General features: G+C 38.4%; 3 protein-coding genes across 3 annotated transcripts; 1 reads left to right on the forward strand and 2 right to left on the reverse strand.

Annotated features, from left to right (window-relative positions):
- Window positions 1-3,350: 3,350 nt before the first annotated feature.
- LOC117574399 (protein enabled) lies at window positions 3,351-4,736 on the forward strand. Its single transcript, XM_052006701.1, has 2 exons — window positions 3,351-3,450; window positions 3,517-4,736. The coding sequence occupies exons 1-2, from the start codon at window positions 3,430-3,432 to the stop codon at window positions 4,600-4,602; spliced, it is 1,107 nt and encodes a 368-aa protein (XP_051862661.1). The 5' UTR covers window positions 3,351-3,429; the 3' UTR covers window positions 4,603-4,736.
- Window positions 4,737-5,986: 1,250 nt separating this feature from the next.
- Window positions 5,987-6,834, reverse strand: LOC117574932 (uncharacterized). Its single transcript, XM_034258981.2, has 2 exons — window positions 6,685-6,834; window positions 5,987-6,623 (listed from the first exon to the last, which is right to left on the reverse strand). The coding sequence occupies exons 1-2, from the start codon at window positions 6,709-6,711 to the stop codon at window positions 6,105-6,107; spliced, it is 546 nt and encodes a 181-aa protein (XP_034114872.1). The 5' UTR covers window positions 6,712-6,834; the 3' UTR covers window positions 5,987-6,104.
- An 8,147-nt stretch (window positions 6,835-14,981) lies between these two features.
- Window positions 14,982-15,988, reverse strand: LOC117575418 (cytoplasmic polyadenylation element-binding protein). Its single transcript, XM_034259602.2, has 3 exons — window positions 15,886-15,988; window positions 15,263-15,793; window positions 14,982-15,173 (listed from the first exon to the last, which is right to left on the reverse strand). The coding sequence occupies exons 1-3, from the start codon at window positions 15,966-15,968 to the stop codon at window positions 15,026-15,028; spliced, it is 762 nt and encodes a 253-aa protein (XP_034115493.1). The 5' UTR covers window positions 15,969-15,988; the 3' UTR covers window positions 14,982-15,025.
- Between the last annotated feature and the right edge of the window lie 830 nt (window positions 15,989-16,818).

The following is a 16,818-nucleotide window of genomic DNA, read 5'->3' on the forward strand; positions in this document are numbered from 1 at the left end:
CCTGGTCCAACTCCAGCTCTGACTCTTACTGCAACTCTGGCTGACTCTAAGTTTGCTGCTGCTGTTAATAATTAAGCCAACGCGACGCGCTCGTTAGAAACATCCTTTTACCTCTTTTTCTATCCCTTTCATGTTCTGTCTCCTTCTCTTGCAAACTGTCTCGTTATCTGTGTTTCTCTTTCTTTCTGGCCAACGCTTATCTGGCTCGTTCTCGCCCCCGTCGCGTCGGCAATTTTCTCAAGAAGCCGCACTTAAATGGCTTCCTGTGCGAGTGCAAACAAAAGCTGCCAGCCAGCCGGGCACACACATGTGTCTGCCTAAGTGTGTGTGTGCGAGAGTGTGTGTACATGTGTGTGTGTGGGTGTATTTGTCTCCGACAGCAACAAAAAAATATGGCAGCAGCAACAAAAATCTCTGGCTTTCGACTGCAAGTCGAGTGGCGTCGCCTGGTGGTTGAATTTTGTGCTTCTTCTACTGCAACATCTTCTCATTGCTGTTGTTGTTGTTGTTGTTTTTCTCTACTTCTGGCAAACGTGCTGCAAAAGTGTATAGAAAAAAAAGAGTTGCAATTTACTGCTGTTTTTGTGTTATTTGCAGATCGCAACACATGCGCCATTATGCAATTGATTTTCTTGCTTTTTTTTCGCCATACTTCTCGCACACTTTTTTTTGCCATCGTTTTTTGCATTGTTGCAGCTGAAGCTGGTTAAAGGCTTTACGTCTTCTTCTACTACTATTTCTATATATTCATTTTTGTTTTCTGTGTTTTTTTTTTCGTTTTTGCTGGTGTTGTTGTTGTTGGTGGGATTACGAGTTCAGCCAAAGGGGGCAAAAGGGTCATTCAACCTTTGCGGCTGACTAATTTAGCGTTGCAACCCGGTTGCAAGCTTGCCACGAAGCCTCGGCCAGTTAGACGAGGCACAGGCAGGTGTGCCTAATTAGGCGCCGCACAGAAAACTAAAGGCGAAAGGCGCTGAAAAGCTGCGAATCGAGAACACTGAAAGGTGTCTAAAGTGACGCTTCATGTGGAAAAAGGGCAAAAGCAAACTCTGTCGGCTGTCGGTTGTCTGCATGCAACTGCATTTCTATAGCAAGCGCATCACGTGCGCTATCTCATCGTAACGTTGCATACAACGTGGCGTGGCGTGGCACAACGCGGCTTTTAACCCTGAATGCATTTGAATGAATGCAGCAGGCAAGCAGGCAGGCAGGCAGGCAGACAACGCATAGACAAGCTCACACCAGTCTAAGGAGGGGGGGAGGGTGAGAACAGCATCTCCTCTTGGCTGTCAAGACAGTCAGATTGCGTATACGCAGCATTGGCCACTTGCATTATTAAGCGCTACTCGAGCGCTGTGATAAGCTGTGCCGCGAATGCGTCTGCACTGGTAATTGTCTGTGTAGATGCGTGTGTGTGTGTGCATGTGTGTGTGCCTTGCATATTCATTGTGAATGTCAAGTGTTGGCAGTTGCTTGCCAAGAAGACGCTTTGTTAGACGCCCCAAACACACGACAGCAACAACGACGTTGGCATTGCGTATGCACGTGCTTGGATACCGGATCCGTTAACATTGCCGTTTGCGTCTGTGTCAAGTGGCATTCAAGTGCATTTTACATGCACACACACACACACACACTCAGTGATTGATGCCTTGCATATTGCGTATAGCTCCAATCTAATGCCAGCCACTTTTCGAAGTGTGTGTGTGTGTGTGAAAGAAAGAAAGAAAGTCTCAAATGAAAGCTCAACTCTAGCTCATTGTGATCTTCAAACAATCAGAGTTATGACTACAAACAGTTAACACACAACAAAAAGTGCTTGTCATGCAAAAGTACATAGCTTTTGAAGAGTGTTAATTCAGTTTTAACTGCACGAGACCTCAAAAAGTAAACGACAAAATAATAAATGAATAATGTATATATCATGCGAAATTATTACAAAATTAGCTCTTTAGAATTACGACAAACTTCGCTTTCCATAATTAATCATAATAACATTATAAAGATATTTATTTAATTGCCTTTTGGTAAGCCAATTAATCATTAACGTAAGAGCATTTAAAAATAAACACAAACATTTAGCTAATCATTTGTTATGTAATAAACCACAAAACAGAGAACTAAATAATTATCGAAATGAGAATTTAGCTAAATTTATATAAATCATTTGGATGTCATTTATGGCTTTTATAGTTCACAAACTATTTATTTATGCAAAAGAAACGAGTAACAATCCATTATAACAATAAAAAACATGGCATTGGATTGATTAAAAAGCCATAGTTTATAAATTTTCGATGCTGATTTGTCGTTATTGTGCTTTTATTTGGTTCCGCGATAAAACTGCACATAAAAGTGATTATCTATTACTAAATTGGCTGTATAATGGCCACAAAGAAATGCAAAACCAACGCATGGCTTGATTTGGAAACCGAAAAATTCAAATGTAATATAACTATATGCATATCAATTTAATTTCGTTGCCGTTTTTGAATGTGTATATCATTTGAACGAACATAGACATTAATCAAATGCTATGCCACACCTGCAGTTAAAACGCAGTTTGTTAACATATCTTACCAATTTACGAATTTACAATGCAAATCCACTTAGTAGACTTCAATCATTGCGTACGAAATTAAAAAATAAACACGAAATCCCCTCATCGAAAAAGCTACAATTAATGCAAATTTATTTACACACATCCAACGGAATCGCACTTTTACTTTTTACGGACAAAAACACATAAGTCAATTCCGCAGAAATGTTCAACATCAAAATTGAAGTGGCCAAAAGCAGCAAAAGCAAGCGACAAGGTGAAGTCTGTGTAGCGAAAACGAGCAGAAAACATTTTCACGGCCCTCAAAATGATGATATGAAATTATATATGGAGAGAGAGAAAGATGCGTGTGAAGGCAAAAGGTAAAGGTAAAAAAGCAAATGAAGCAAAGCAAAGTTGCGACTCCTTAACTATGACAAAATGGTACGTGAATGATAGCCAAATTATGCCACAAGCAAACGAACGTTCAAGTGGCAAGCGAACATATTATAAAAGTGAAAAAAAAACAACAAAAAAATCAAAAAAAAAATTATAAATATAAACAAAAAGAAATTATGAAATTTCACAGTGTTACAACAAATCAAGCCAGCAAACAACAAAAACAAAATAACAATAACAACGATTACAAGTCAACAGTTAAACGAGAAACAAGTTTCCGGCGATCAACGCCGACGATGTTGATGCCGCCGCCGCTGCTTCTGCTGCTCGTGTGACTCTTCTTTTTTATGCTTTTGAAGAAGTCCAACCAAATGATCTCAACGGCCTCAGCCTCAATCATTTGCCAGCCAGCGAAGCGTGAACATCGCCATCGACTTTGCTCTCAATACACTTTGTTAATTTATTAATTCGTTTTTTCATCGCTGACCAACATGTTGCTTCTGGTCTGCACGGTAAGTTTGTGTGTGCTGAGCCGCATTTCGTTAATTTGTCTTATCATTTAACTACCACACAATTAGTTAACGCTGCTAAGCTGCGGGCTGGCCCAACACGAGTATCATTATCCGCGCCCGCAGATCCCATTCCACCTGACACCGCAGCGACCTGTGCGCGAGCAACCGCCGCCGACGCGTTTCGTTGTGCAGACATTGGGGCCACATGGACGCACCTATGAGCTGCAGACGCATAAAGCGCCAGCGATTTATGTGGCACATCAAACGGTGCAAGTGCCACAGCAGCAACAACAGCAGCAATATCATCATCCACAGCAACAACATCAACAGTATCAACAGCAGCTGCCACAGCAGCTTCATGTGCAGCAACCGCTGCAACAATTGCATACGTCAGCCTTTAAGAATCCGCTGCTGGTCAACACCAACTACCAACAGACGTCCGCTAGCATAACCGCAGCACTGCCACCGCCACCGCCGCCGCCCGCAGGTCCTGCGCCATCCCTTGGCTACGCCTACAGCCAAAGTCAGGCACAGGGACAGGCTCAACAATCGGTCGGAGCTAACTACTATAATGCGCCGCAGGCTTTGACAGTTGCCACCGCAACTCAGGCACAGCCCGCGGCCCAGTATGGTCAGCCAGCTCAGGTGCAGTTGCAACAGGAACACGGACAGCAACCGCATTACAACAGCAATCCACAACCGTATGCCATTGTCACATTGCCAAACGGTCAACGGGTGCTGGATGCAGGTCACGGCTCTGGGCCGCCGCCAAGGGGCGACCATCACAGTGGCGGACAGCAGCCCCCACGCATTGGTGATTACAGCGCCCAATCGCAGAGTGCCACACTGGACACATACGACTACAAGCAATCGGTGGCAGGCGATGCACGCAGCTATCAACGCTTTGTGACCCAATGTCAGGCGAACGGACAGTGCCAGCAGTTGACTCTCAGTCCCGGACAGATTGATGGCGGCCATCAGCAGCTGTTGCAGGCGGCCCGTTCGCAAACGCTGCCCGCAGCAACTGGTTGCAAGAAGAGTCACAATGTGCCACCAGGTGCCGAGCACAATGCCCAGGGACAACTGCGACCACGTGGCAGACGCACCTACACTCATGTGCAAGAGCAGCTGGTCAAATATCCCTACAATTAACGTAATAGTTCAAGCTACTATATATAGTTCACTCATTTCGAATTTATTAGTACCTGTTTTTTATATGTAGTTCCCTCCCCGATATAGTATGAAATACATTTGTAAGATTTCCCCCGCTTTTGGGCATCAACGCAATAACCTGATTTGAAATTCTCTTGGGCTCGAATGCCTTTCGGGTTGATTTATGTTTGTAATTTGTCATTTCACCATTTGATGAATAAATCATTTAATGTTGCGCAAGTTGTTCAAGACTATCAGATGCCCTTTGAATAGTTATCAAACTGTTCACTTGATTTACACCCACTTCAAGACAGGTTTATTTTTTGCATGCCCAAAAGTATGCAACACTTTTTTTGGCTCGCTCGCAACATTTCCTAGCAACATTGTTGCTTAGCTCTTTAAACACATTTTTGATGGGGCAGCATAAATTAACATATTGCTCAACTTGTTATAGCTCAAGTGTCGACAGCTACGAGCAATAAAGCAACGCATATTTCTGTGGGAGTTGATTAGCCAGCGTTTGAAAAAGACTTAAGAAGCTCTTAAACCAGCTTGTTGTTGTTCAGTGCGTCGCGGGTATTCTAACACGTTTGATTATACTTTCTATTCGCATAACAAAATTCCCCACTTAATTGGGAAATACTTCAAAAATCAGTTCACAACAAAACCAGCTTGCCATCTTTTTGGCTTAGTCATTTTTGTTTAGAATCCAAGTGTCAAGTGATGCCGCGAAATAGCTTCATACTATTATTTTTGTTACCAAACTGCAAAGAAACACGTTCTAAGCCATGACGTCAAATGTGTAAAATGCCAAGACAACAGCTGTTGTTGTTGTTGTTTTCAGTCTGATAACTCAGGTTGTTCAGGGCCAAAACTCACGCTACAAAGGTGTCAACGTACAAGGGGCATGATTATGATGCAGCTTCCGTTGCTGTTTGCTGCACTGGACAGGTGGCTGGCTTCCTCTCTTCGAGTTTGCGGAAGTGTCAAGTGAGCAACAGCAACAGCAGCCAAACAACTCATCGAACTCATCGACAAACAGTGTAAGGAATTTTTCGCCGTAATGATCCATCAGACAGGTTAGCAGACATCTCTCACCCCGACTAAGAAATTCCAATCTCTAATTTTGTTTCGTTGCTTTCGTTTGTTGACTGCTCGGATAGAATCTTGTTGTTAATTAAATTCTGTGACCGGCTCACTAAATGCGCAATTAAACAAATTAGCTAAATAATACAAGCAGCACACAAAAAAAAACTCGATCCAGACAGATGCGAAGAGAGATGGAGAAAAGTCGCAATGGGAGTCGCAAAAAGCTTTCAGCTTAATTTGTCAAATTGCCATTTAGGCAAAAACCCAAAAAAACAAAGTAAGGAACGAGAATGCATTTTACAATAAATAAATAATTTATTTCATTACTTAACACAACAAATAATAAACACAGACGAGTAAAGTCAACAACAACAATTCCCAGCTCATAGTTGCTATCAATTATCAGTTTTTGTTCAGAAATCGTGATTGTACTTTTTGCTGTCGCCGGGATTCACACCATAGAGATCATAATCAAACTGATCCCATTCCGGATACTCGGCACCTCGCGGTTTTGTGCTGCCCTTCTTCAAATTCTTGAGCGCTCGTTTCTCCACAGCAACATCGATGGTTGGCAAATGTTGTCGCACTCGCTGCTCCTCGGCATTGATGGGTTGAGGATTACGAACTGGAGTGCTCGAAAGGAACTGCGATTCATCCATGCCCAGATCATTGTTGCCCGTCTCCGCATCGTAGAAGTTGGCAAAGTTCTGCAGTTGCATCGATTCAGCTGGATGATTGTCGTAGTAATCGGGCAAGATCATATTGTAGTTGCCTGTCAGTTGCATTGGCTGTTGTGGACTGCCTGTGTAGGCCAAATATGTTTCACTGCCTGAAGCCTTCAGGTCGAATGGCCGCTTTAGCGAGTTTGAACTGTAGCGCGGCGCAGCTTCACTGTGACTCAGCAATAAACCAAAGCAGCAGCTCAACAGCAACTATGGAAGAAAGTTGAATTTTAGTAAAAGTAAGAAACTTTTTACAAACTGTATTTCTTACCATTTGTGTAAAATTCTTAGCAGCCATTTTTATATTTCACTTGAGTTAATACTGTGTGCGTGTGTTTGTGTGTGTGTGTGTGTGGAGGGAATATTCCTTTTGGGGATGCTGCTCTGCAATACGTTTAATACGAGCTCTTAAACACTTCTAATGTTCTGAACGTTGTGTGTTCTTATATTTAAGGCGAGCATCGAGTCAAAATACAAATAAAAACAATAAAAGCGAAAGAAAGACAAAACGAAAAAAATACGTTTGCAAAATCCGGTTTCCAATCTCCAATTTCCAACTGTGCGTTGACGCTGCTGCTTCTCTGCTTGGCTCAGCTTGCTGCCTGTTGTTGCCTGTGCCTGACAAGCGGAGTGACTGACACACGCAGCAAACGTCAGTGCAGGTCAGTCAAATGAAGAGGAATCCCTTGCAAGTCGCATGTCAAGTTCAATTGCGTTAAAGTTCAAAATCAAAAGAAATGCAAATGCAAATGACGAAATTTTGTTTAATTGCCGCTGTGGACTATGTGGCACACATTTTGTCTGAATGATTCATTTCAATTTTGAATGCATTTTGATTCGCTTTTGTTTTGTTTTGTTTTTATCCCCGCCTGTCTACTGGCTCGTTTATTGCAATTACTTTAATCCCTGAATATATATTAAATATTAATTACACGCGCCTTGTACCACTGAACTTTTGCATCGATTTGAATGACCATATATAATATGGTACATACATACATATATATTACACACTTATACACCACCCACAACACACACACACACACACATGCTCATTACAAATTTGTCACATCAATCAAAAGGTTTTATTACTTGACATTTTCATATTTGTCAGTTAATTGGGGATTTTTGCTGATTTCCCTGCTGGACAAAAACAGTGAAACACACACACACACACACACTCACACATTTTGATCCGCAAGCAAAACGGCAATTAAAGGGTGTCATTAAGCCGTATTCGCATACGCTTTCAGCCTAGTTCTTAAATTGCCAGACAAAAGCCTATAAAATTCACTGCGATTTCAATTAATTAACCTATTGAAGTGGCCATGAAAGAGGAAACTGATTTACTCTTGAGTTTATTTTTAAACACACAAGAGAAAGGTTCTACGAGTAATGAATGATCGTTATTAAGATACTCTATATATATACGATATATGACCCCATATAATAGATGTAGTTAAATACTATCAAATAATCATAGTAATAGTAAGATGTGAATTCAAGTTTCTATTAAAGTTAAAATACTATAAAGTTATGATACAAAGATTTTACTATTCCATAATTTTTAAAATAATAATTTTATTTAAAATACGAATATTAATTAAATATGATTATTACAAAGGTAAGAAATAAGAAATTAAATAATATTCAAGTAAAAAGTACTATAAATATTAGTTCCATTATAAGTAAATGAAAAGCAACTTTTAATTAGCATTGCTTAAATTCTGTTTAAAGCGCTTTATAAGTATTTTTTTTAAGAGCAGTAGAAGAAAGGCTGAAATTCTATTCAATATTATGAAATTATTATATTCTTTATAAATATTATTTTCATGAACAGTAGAAGAAAATATTAAATGCTGTTCCATATTATCAAACTAACATGTTATTTACAGTAGCTAGTGTATAAGAAACTGGGAAAGCAAGAGTAATTTAATCATTTATTTTTAGCCAAACAAAAGCCTAAATAAATACACTTCATTTAGCTCACTTTATGGCGAATACTCTTAAAAATAGTTATAAATAGTTCAATCCATTCAACCTCAACTGAACCTAAAAGAAAGCCCACGAATTTCGACCAAAAACAAATTAACTCAATCGACAGTTAATAGATCAACTCGACTAGCAGTTACACTGCCGCAAACAAATCGATTATGCTTTTGGGATATACCCAATCGAGGTGGTTATAAATGTCAGCTCATTTGTATGGATAAGTGGCCAAAAATGCCCCCAAGTTGACTGTCAATCAAAACCGCTTTACACAAATTTATGTGAAAATAACAGAATGTGTTTTTGTTGTTTATACTGTCGCTGTAAGAACAGGCATCAATAAGTTTTATGTTTTGGAAAACCCACACAACAGTTGAGCCACCCCTTCGCCAGCCTCCTGCCCTCTCCCGCTTCCCCCTCCGCAGTTGCACAAACTTTTGCTCGGTGATAACTTTATTTACATTGGCAGAAATAACGTAAATAAATATAATTCCAGCAGCAGCAAACTCTGAGGCTCATTTTGCATTGTTTTAAGCACTTACATTATTCGCGTATTTGTTGAATTTTATTTTCCGTTCCTTTTTTTTTTTTGGTTTATTATTTTGTTGTATTTTTGTAAATTATATTTTGCATGCGTGTATGTAAATTGGTTGGCCGCTTGTTTGTTGTTCTCGCTGGCAGCTCAGCTCAGCTTAACTCAGTTCTCCTCTGTGCCTGTGCCTGGCACATGTTTGAGATCAAAGACATGTTTTTGGAAGCGAACAAAAAAATATTCACAAATATTTGAGAATTGTTGGGAATTTGAGTCTGAACAAAATACGCCGGACAACCAAAAACGAAAAGCAAAAAACGGAAAAAACAGCAAAAACCAAGACAAACAACAAGAATTTCACAATTGTTTTTCCAATGCCAGTTTTTTGTTATCTCACAGAGTCCACTGTAGTAGAAGTTTTAAAGCGCCCCTATAACTGGCAGTTGTCTGATATATATGTCTAGGTATTTGCTCAGCTTCAGCAAGCGAAAAGCCTCAAAGCAACGTGCCTCAAAACTTAACCACAAAATTACATCAACTTGCCAGACGCATCAACGCCCAGCTGCAAGGCGTTCTGCGGTTCTCCCAACTCCCATATCCCAACTCCCAACTTCGATTCCCCAATTGCAACCCTCAATATTCAACTCTTAACTGCAACCTCAATCCAAAGAGAGAACGCTGCTCCCCATCATCATCATCATCGTTATCCATTGTCGGCAAATGCAAATCGAATTAGATTTAATATGCATTGCAACCACAACAAACTGCTCAAATCCTTCTCTTCCCTTGAGTCTCGGTTTAATCACAGACTTTGACCAGAAAGCCTCATCATTTGCACTAAATCGAATTCGCCAATCGTCGGATGCTGCAATCAATGCTGTCTCTTTAATAAATTTGTATGCTACATTTAATGTACAAACCGCTTAAATAATAAACACAATTTTAATATAATTCAAATGTGTATTTATCAGTAGTATGGCTGAGGTTTTCACAGATTACGCAATTTACAGAATTATGAATTGAATTTGACCTTGGTTAAGTGTGAGTGTGAAGCTTTAATCACAAAGAAACTATTTGGCATCACTTAAACTAATCAATTTTGATTGAAAGTTAATTATTTTAATATTCATTAAAAATGAAGTAAAATTATAGAAAAACTTTTTGTTTTTAATAATATATATTTTGTTTAATTTCTTGTATTTAAAGTTGCAATATTATGTTTAATTTTTCTTTTATGAATTTAAATTTAACCAAGGATAAGTTACTTCTCGAAGTATTAACAAAAAGTAGTCTGTAGCAAAAGTTTACTTCGTACTTATATTTTATATTAATAAAAAAATATTTGCATCTACTTTTTTCGGATTAAAAATAATTTAAATCGTATGCTTCAATTGTTGTCTATATAAAATCAGCTAAAGACTCACTTAAATAATTTGTTCTTATAACAAAAATTTTCCTTTTTTATATTATTTTGTAATTTACTTATTTATTTTAATCTCACTTTTTAATGTATTTACATTTACCATCTATGAATCTTTCGATGTTTTTTCTTCAGTTCAATTTATATTGAAAACCATTCTGAAGAAAAGACATCGAGAGATTCATTAAAGGACAAGCCATAAAAAAATTTTTGTTTCCTATTTAATTTATGTTTTTAATACTGAATATTTTGGTTTTTTAATTTATTAAAATATAATTATTTGAAATATAAATATAGTTATTTAATTATATTTCTTTTATAATTATGAAATGTATTTAAAACCTGTTTTTTTAATCATATTTTTTTGAATATTCACGTTCTTAAGATAATTTTAGCTAAAGATTTTGTGTCAATATCGAGTGTAATGAAAAATTTGTATTCTAATGAAAACCTTTTTCATTTAAATATACACTCAATAATGACACAAGATCTGCTCCAATTTTTCTGTTAATGCTTTTACTCTCCTGCTATCATTTAAACATTTTCATCTCTCAGGTGAAGCAAAAGGCTTTCAGTGCTTCACACAACTATTGTTGGCTACTTGAGCTCATTGACATAATTAATGATTGAGTCATGAGAAGAAGACGATGGCAAGAAAAGCGTTCAACCAATCACAAGATTTATGAGGTGTTGTTGCTGCTGCTGTGTGTTGCTGCTGCTGTGTTGCTGCAACAGCTCAGCAATTGAACGGCAGCTTCCATTGACAACTTAAAGCTTTCGCAATAACTTAACAATACAAGAAAAAAGTGCACACACACACACACAGATACACACATGGATGGAGCCATAAAATGGGTCATTAGCGCTGAGTGGGCTACTTGAAGCAGCTGTTGCAGCCACGCCCACTTAATTGTCATTAATTACGTATATTTTATCGATGCCTCTTACTTAATCTCAGCATGGCTGCAACGTGCCCTGCAACGTGCAACGTGACATACAAAAAGGTGCAGCAGCTAAAGAAGAAGCAGAAGCAACAATTTAAGGCATAATTAACTGCAAATTTTCACAACGACTTGCAACATTTGGCAGCATGCAACAGCGAGCGCGATATTAGTTGCTGCTGTTGACAGCTGCTGTTAACACGAATGACCAAACTGAATAAATCATAATCAAAATCAATGGGCTAATGTAATGCGCTTGGCCAGTGCAACAACTAATTGTCAAATGATTAAGCGAAAGTTTGTAGTTGTATAGGTGTGCGTGGGTGTGTGTGAGGGGGTGTACAAGTGTGTGTGTGTGTAGCCATTGACAGCGATAAATCAGCACGTGTGATGAGTCAAAGCAAACGCGAACATGGCTCATTAATCACATATCCAATTACAAGTACATTATTCGAATTTCATTTAGAGCAAGTAAGCTCAGGAGTGGGAGGGAGATTGCAAAGGAGGCTGGGAAGATGGGCGTGGCAGGACAAGGGAAGACAAGGCAAGGCAAGGCAAGGCAAAGGCGTTCATTAGGTCGCTGCTAAGGCCATGCGATTTCTCTGTTTACCCGCGCGCTAATTGTAAATGCCAATCAGGGCGTTCAGATCTCCTCCTCCTCCTCCTCCTCTCCCCTATATCCAAACCGAAAAGCGAAACTTGCATAGACAAAGCCAACTGTCGACTCGCAATTCAGAGTCAGAGTCGCAGTCGGAGTCGGAGTCGGAGTTAGAGTCGCTGTCGAGAGTTGAGTGTGCGGCGTCGTTGTCTAAAGTCGACTGGCAGCCTGATTGCCACCAATTGCCAGAGAGAGCCGTGGCACGCACGACTGCCTCATACAAACTTGAAACTAAACAAGAGCTTGTCGTTGACATGGCCGCAGCTCCGCAACAGCAGCATCTCCGGGCAGCAACTGGCAACGCACAAAGACTGCCAAAGGAGTGCGCTGCTCTGCTCTGCGCTGATGTAACGAAACGGTTAATTTAGACGGCAATGACAACGACGACAACGACAACAGCAAACAGCAACAACAACAATACAGTGGAAGACAGTTCAAAAGCTGTCATCACAAAGCTCGGGCTAAAACTGAGAATGAGCCCAGGCATTTGCATAGGGGCGTGTGTGGGTCTCTCTCTCTCTCTCTCTCTCTTTCCATCTCTCTCTCCTCCTTCTTCTTCTCCTTCTCTGCAATTGAAATTGCTGTCGAGGATTTCCATGAAGTCTATACTCTATTCTAACTCTCTAGCTTGGCATCTACTTTGTTTGCCGTATAAAACATTTTTTAGTGTTTCGTTTCGTTTCGTTGTCGTTTTGTTTTCTACTTTTTAAGCTGCTGCTTGTCGTTGCTACTGTCGCTACTGCTTAGAATTTAATTAGCAAACGCTGTCGGATTATGGACCATTTCAAGCAGCGAGCATGAAATTACTGTTTCTCCCATTTTGGCCAACATCAGCGGAAAAAACAGTTTAAACAGCAATGACAAGAAGCAGTTCTTACGCTTACCTCTTCCTTCCACTCTTTCTCGCATCGCATTGATACTTCGGCTGTGTAAGTGGAACTGTAAAGTTCAAGTTTGATTTTTATTAGTTTACATAATTTGTATTTCATTTTATACAACACTTTCGCTTAGTTGCAATTAAATTAATGACCCAGATGAAACCTAGAGCTTACTGTTTTTATTTGTTTGGCCAGTCACTGTAAATAAAAAAGGCTGTTTACTTTGTTGATATACAATTAGTAATTCTATTAAAAATAAGTAAGAAAGCTACAGTCGAGTATGTTCGACTGTGAGATACCCGCTACACATTTTGAATAATAATAAAACAGTGCGGTATTACTCTTAAAATATACCGAATATATATACCGCATTCGAGTCGAAGGCCCCAGCAGCCAGAACTCTCTTCTCTATTAAATGTAGTATTAAATACTAGATTTAATAGAATAAAATAAAAATAAAATATATCGCAAAATACTAAAATATACCAATGGATATACTTGCTATAATGATATAGTTCTACATTTAAAATATACTGTTTAGTGCAAAATATACCATTCCATACCAATATACTGAAAAAAGTAGGCGTTTTTTTCCATACAAAACAATTTCCAAAAATCTCTATATCCTTCAATAGTAGCTAATTAGTAGAAATCATTTCTAAATTTTAATTAGAATTAGTAGAGAAAGAATATGATTATATATATAAGAATAAACGTCTTCTTTTTCTACTTTCTCGTTATACAAATAATAAAATAAAAATAATAATAATTAAAATAATTTTTAGAAAGCAAGTGTTCTCCTAGAATCAACAGCAAATGTGGTTTAAAATTATTATCAATTTAAAATATAGCTTTTAACATTTAGTAACCATTAACATTTTAAGTCAACGCAACTGAAGTAATTGGTTTGTGTATTTTATAAACCCAAAATTTAAAAATAGAAATCCTATTAAATAATTTAACAAGATGAAGAAAAATGCTGCTGAATTTATTAATAAGAGATTATTGAAAATGGCACATGAAATAATACATTAAGTTCCTAATGTGAAACGCAGATTAATGATTAATATAAATCAATATTACAAATAGCTAAAGAAATGTGTGTGAAGAGCGAATAAGTGCTAATGATATAAGTTCAGTTATATACTAGAATCTGCGCTAAACAGCTTTAATTATTGACAGCGTAAACAAAAACAAATGCAGCAGACAAGTTAATAAGACTAATAAATAAAGTCCGAAATAGCAAATACGTAATTTTTAAATTCTAACCGAATTAACATTCAGTGAAATATTTCACATGAGAGTGAAATTGTTTAAAAAGACAAACCCCAAAAGCAACGAAAGCTATTTTGCAGCATTTGCTTGATAAATCAGTTGAAGACCAAAATCATTTCATCGCCAAATACAAGAATGTTGCACACGGACAGATGTTGCCACCTTTCTGATGTCATCATCATGGTCGAGTCGCTATCGTTATCCCTGCCCGATTCTGATGCTCACAAACTCATTCGCTTCTCATTCTCAGTTTTGGTTGTCGTCGTCGCTGTTGTTGTTGTTGCTGGTGTTGTTGTTGTTGTCGTCTGGCAATTGCGCTTAGCGTTGACGCAAAACAATAGAAACACTTCAGCACTTTCATTTTTCAAAACAGAAAGAGACATTGCAATATAGTTTTTACAGATTTTTTATTTATTATTTTCCACAAGCAACAGACAGATAGAAAAAGAAGCAGAGAGAGAAAGAGAGGAAAGCAGACACAATTTGCAGCGTGGCACTCAACATGAAGTGCTGCGGTTTTTGTGGCATGTTTTATATTTTTAGAGATTGTTTTTAGTTGCAACACATTGTCGCCTTTTGTGTGCAAGTGCATATGTGTCTCTGTGTGTGAGAGTTTGTGTGTATATTCATCGTGTATTGCTTCGTGTTCAAGTTGGACAACAGAGGCGTCTGCAGTCGAAGGCGTGGCCGAGTGCAACAGCAAGTTGATGACAGATAACGTACACACAGCACACACACGCTCACTTATTGCAAACAGCTTTCACACACACACACACACACTTTGCTTCTTCCTCATTCTTTGCTTTACCACTTGCGCCCCAAAATATGCAACACTTTTTTCGCCAGCCAACTTCCGCTTGCGTTGTTTATTAATAAGCTTAAGACTCTCTCCAGCTATTGTTTATTTAATTAAATGCTATTAACCAACTGTCGCCTTGAGCGCAGCTGCACTCAGCAAGGGAATGCTTACTTGGCAGCAGGGACAGGGCGTGGCAGCCGCCTCCACATCCTCCGGACAGCAGCGTTTGCATGAGGTTGCTTCCGGCGCATTTTGCGCTTGGCTTGAGCTAATTAAAATGCATTGTTCAATCAACAAAAAATGCCGATTATTATAAGTAAAGTTAGTTGTTGTGTTCGTTGTTGCTGTTGCACTTACATCGTAGGTTGAATGCCGTGAGCCAAAGTTGCTGTTGGCGCCACAAAAACGCCTCCTGCAATCGGCCGAATTGCCGCAACACTTTTTGGCGCTGTTTCTATATATTGCTGTTGCTGTGGTTGTTGTTGTTGCAGCTGAATTGGCATCGATGTCGATTGTGGCTGCTGCTGTTGCTGTACGTTGACGCCATTGAACCCTGGCAATATTTGAGGTTGTTGACTTGTCAGCCGCACAGGCTGCGAGTTTTCATAAACAAAAAAGTGTAGCGGCTGCTGCTGCTGTGTTTGTTGTTGTTGTTGCTGCTGTTGTTGCTGTAACTCCTGCTGCTGAGATTGCTGCCAATTTGGCACAGTTTGGCTTAACAATTGCTGCAACAATGGCGCCAGCTCCAGCGCCTCGCCATCCATGATTTCATGTAACTGAGCCGGCTTAATAATTTGTGTTTGGCCACGTTGAACGGTCACATGATTTGGCAGCTGAGTGGCGCCACTTCCGCCTCCCACTCTTTGTAAATAGGTTGTGTAAACCACGCTAAAAACGTATACATAAGCAAATTGCAGCTCAATAGTTTGACCTGCTTTTCTTTTTCTTTTTTTTTGGGTCTAAACCTATCGACGACCTACTTTGACGGCTGTGCAAACAGCTGAGCCTCGCAGCCACTTACGAAGAGCAGAGTCAGCACAAATGTTGGCCAATTGAAAGACATTCGGGTTGGATAGAACCTTCTGCTTGCTAACTAAAATATCAACTAAATTGTATTTATTAAATTTGAAACCAGCTGCGGCCCTCACAGCAAATCGTTCTCTCTCTAGGCACTAAATAAAAAAACAGGCAAACTTGTTGATGTCGATTAATTAATTGGGTATTCTGTCTTTTTTTTTGTTTATCTTTCAGCATTAATTTGTATAAATAAATAGCTTATAGAGTCATTGTAGTTAATTTGATATAGTATGTATTTTTTTGTTTTTGCTCATAAATATGCAAATAATAATTATTAAGTGCGAACAAACTTATTTGCATATTTTTTGTGCCGCAAGAAACCTGATTAAAGTTACGTAGCTCAAATTGCTTAATAATCTTTAATATAATTAAACAAAAAATGTTTGTAAATATTTAGCCTAGGTTAATGACAATTTGACACGGCATTTTCTGTAGTTTGCGGATGTTAAAAGAATTTTTAGAGCACTTTGATGAATAGAAATGAATGCTGTTTAGATGTGATGATGATGATGATTTTTTATATATATTTTGTTTGGTAAATATTGAATGGGAATATTTTGTGTTTTGAGTAAGTATTCATAAACTTTTTATTCTAGTTGTAATAAATCAAAGTTTTCCTAAAAAATTCGTCAGTCATTCAAATAAAAGATTCCTTAATAATTCCTTTGATACATTTTATTATTTTCACTTGTTCATCTTTTAATATTAATAATTCACCAATCGATTAAAAATAAAACAAGAATGTTTATTTTTAAATGAAATCATGTAAATCGTTTAAATAACAATCCGATAGGGTAAATTTTTAATAACCCAGCGACATTTTAATGAAATTATAT

Source organism: Drosophila albomicans, chromosome 2R, assembly GCF_009650485.2.
Source record: "Drosophila albomicans strain 15112-1751.03 chromosome 2R, ASM965048v2, whole genome shotgun sequence".
Lineage (NCBI taxonomy): Eukaryota > Metazoa > Arthropoda > Insecta > Diptera > Drosophilidae > Drosophila > Drosophila albomicans.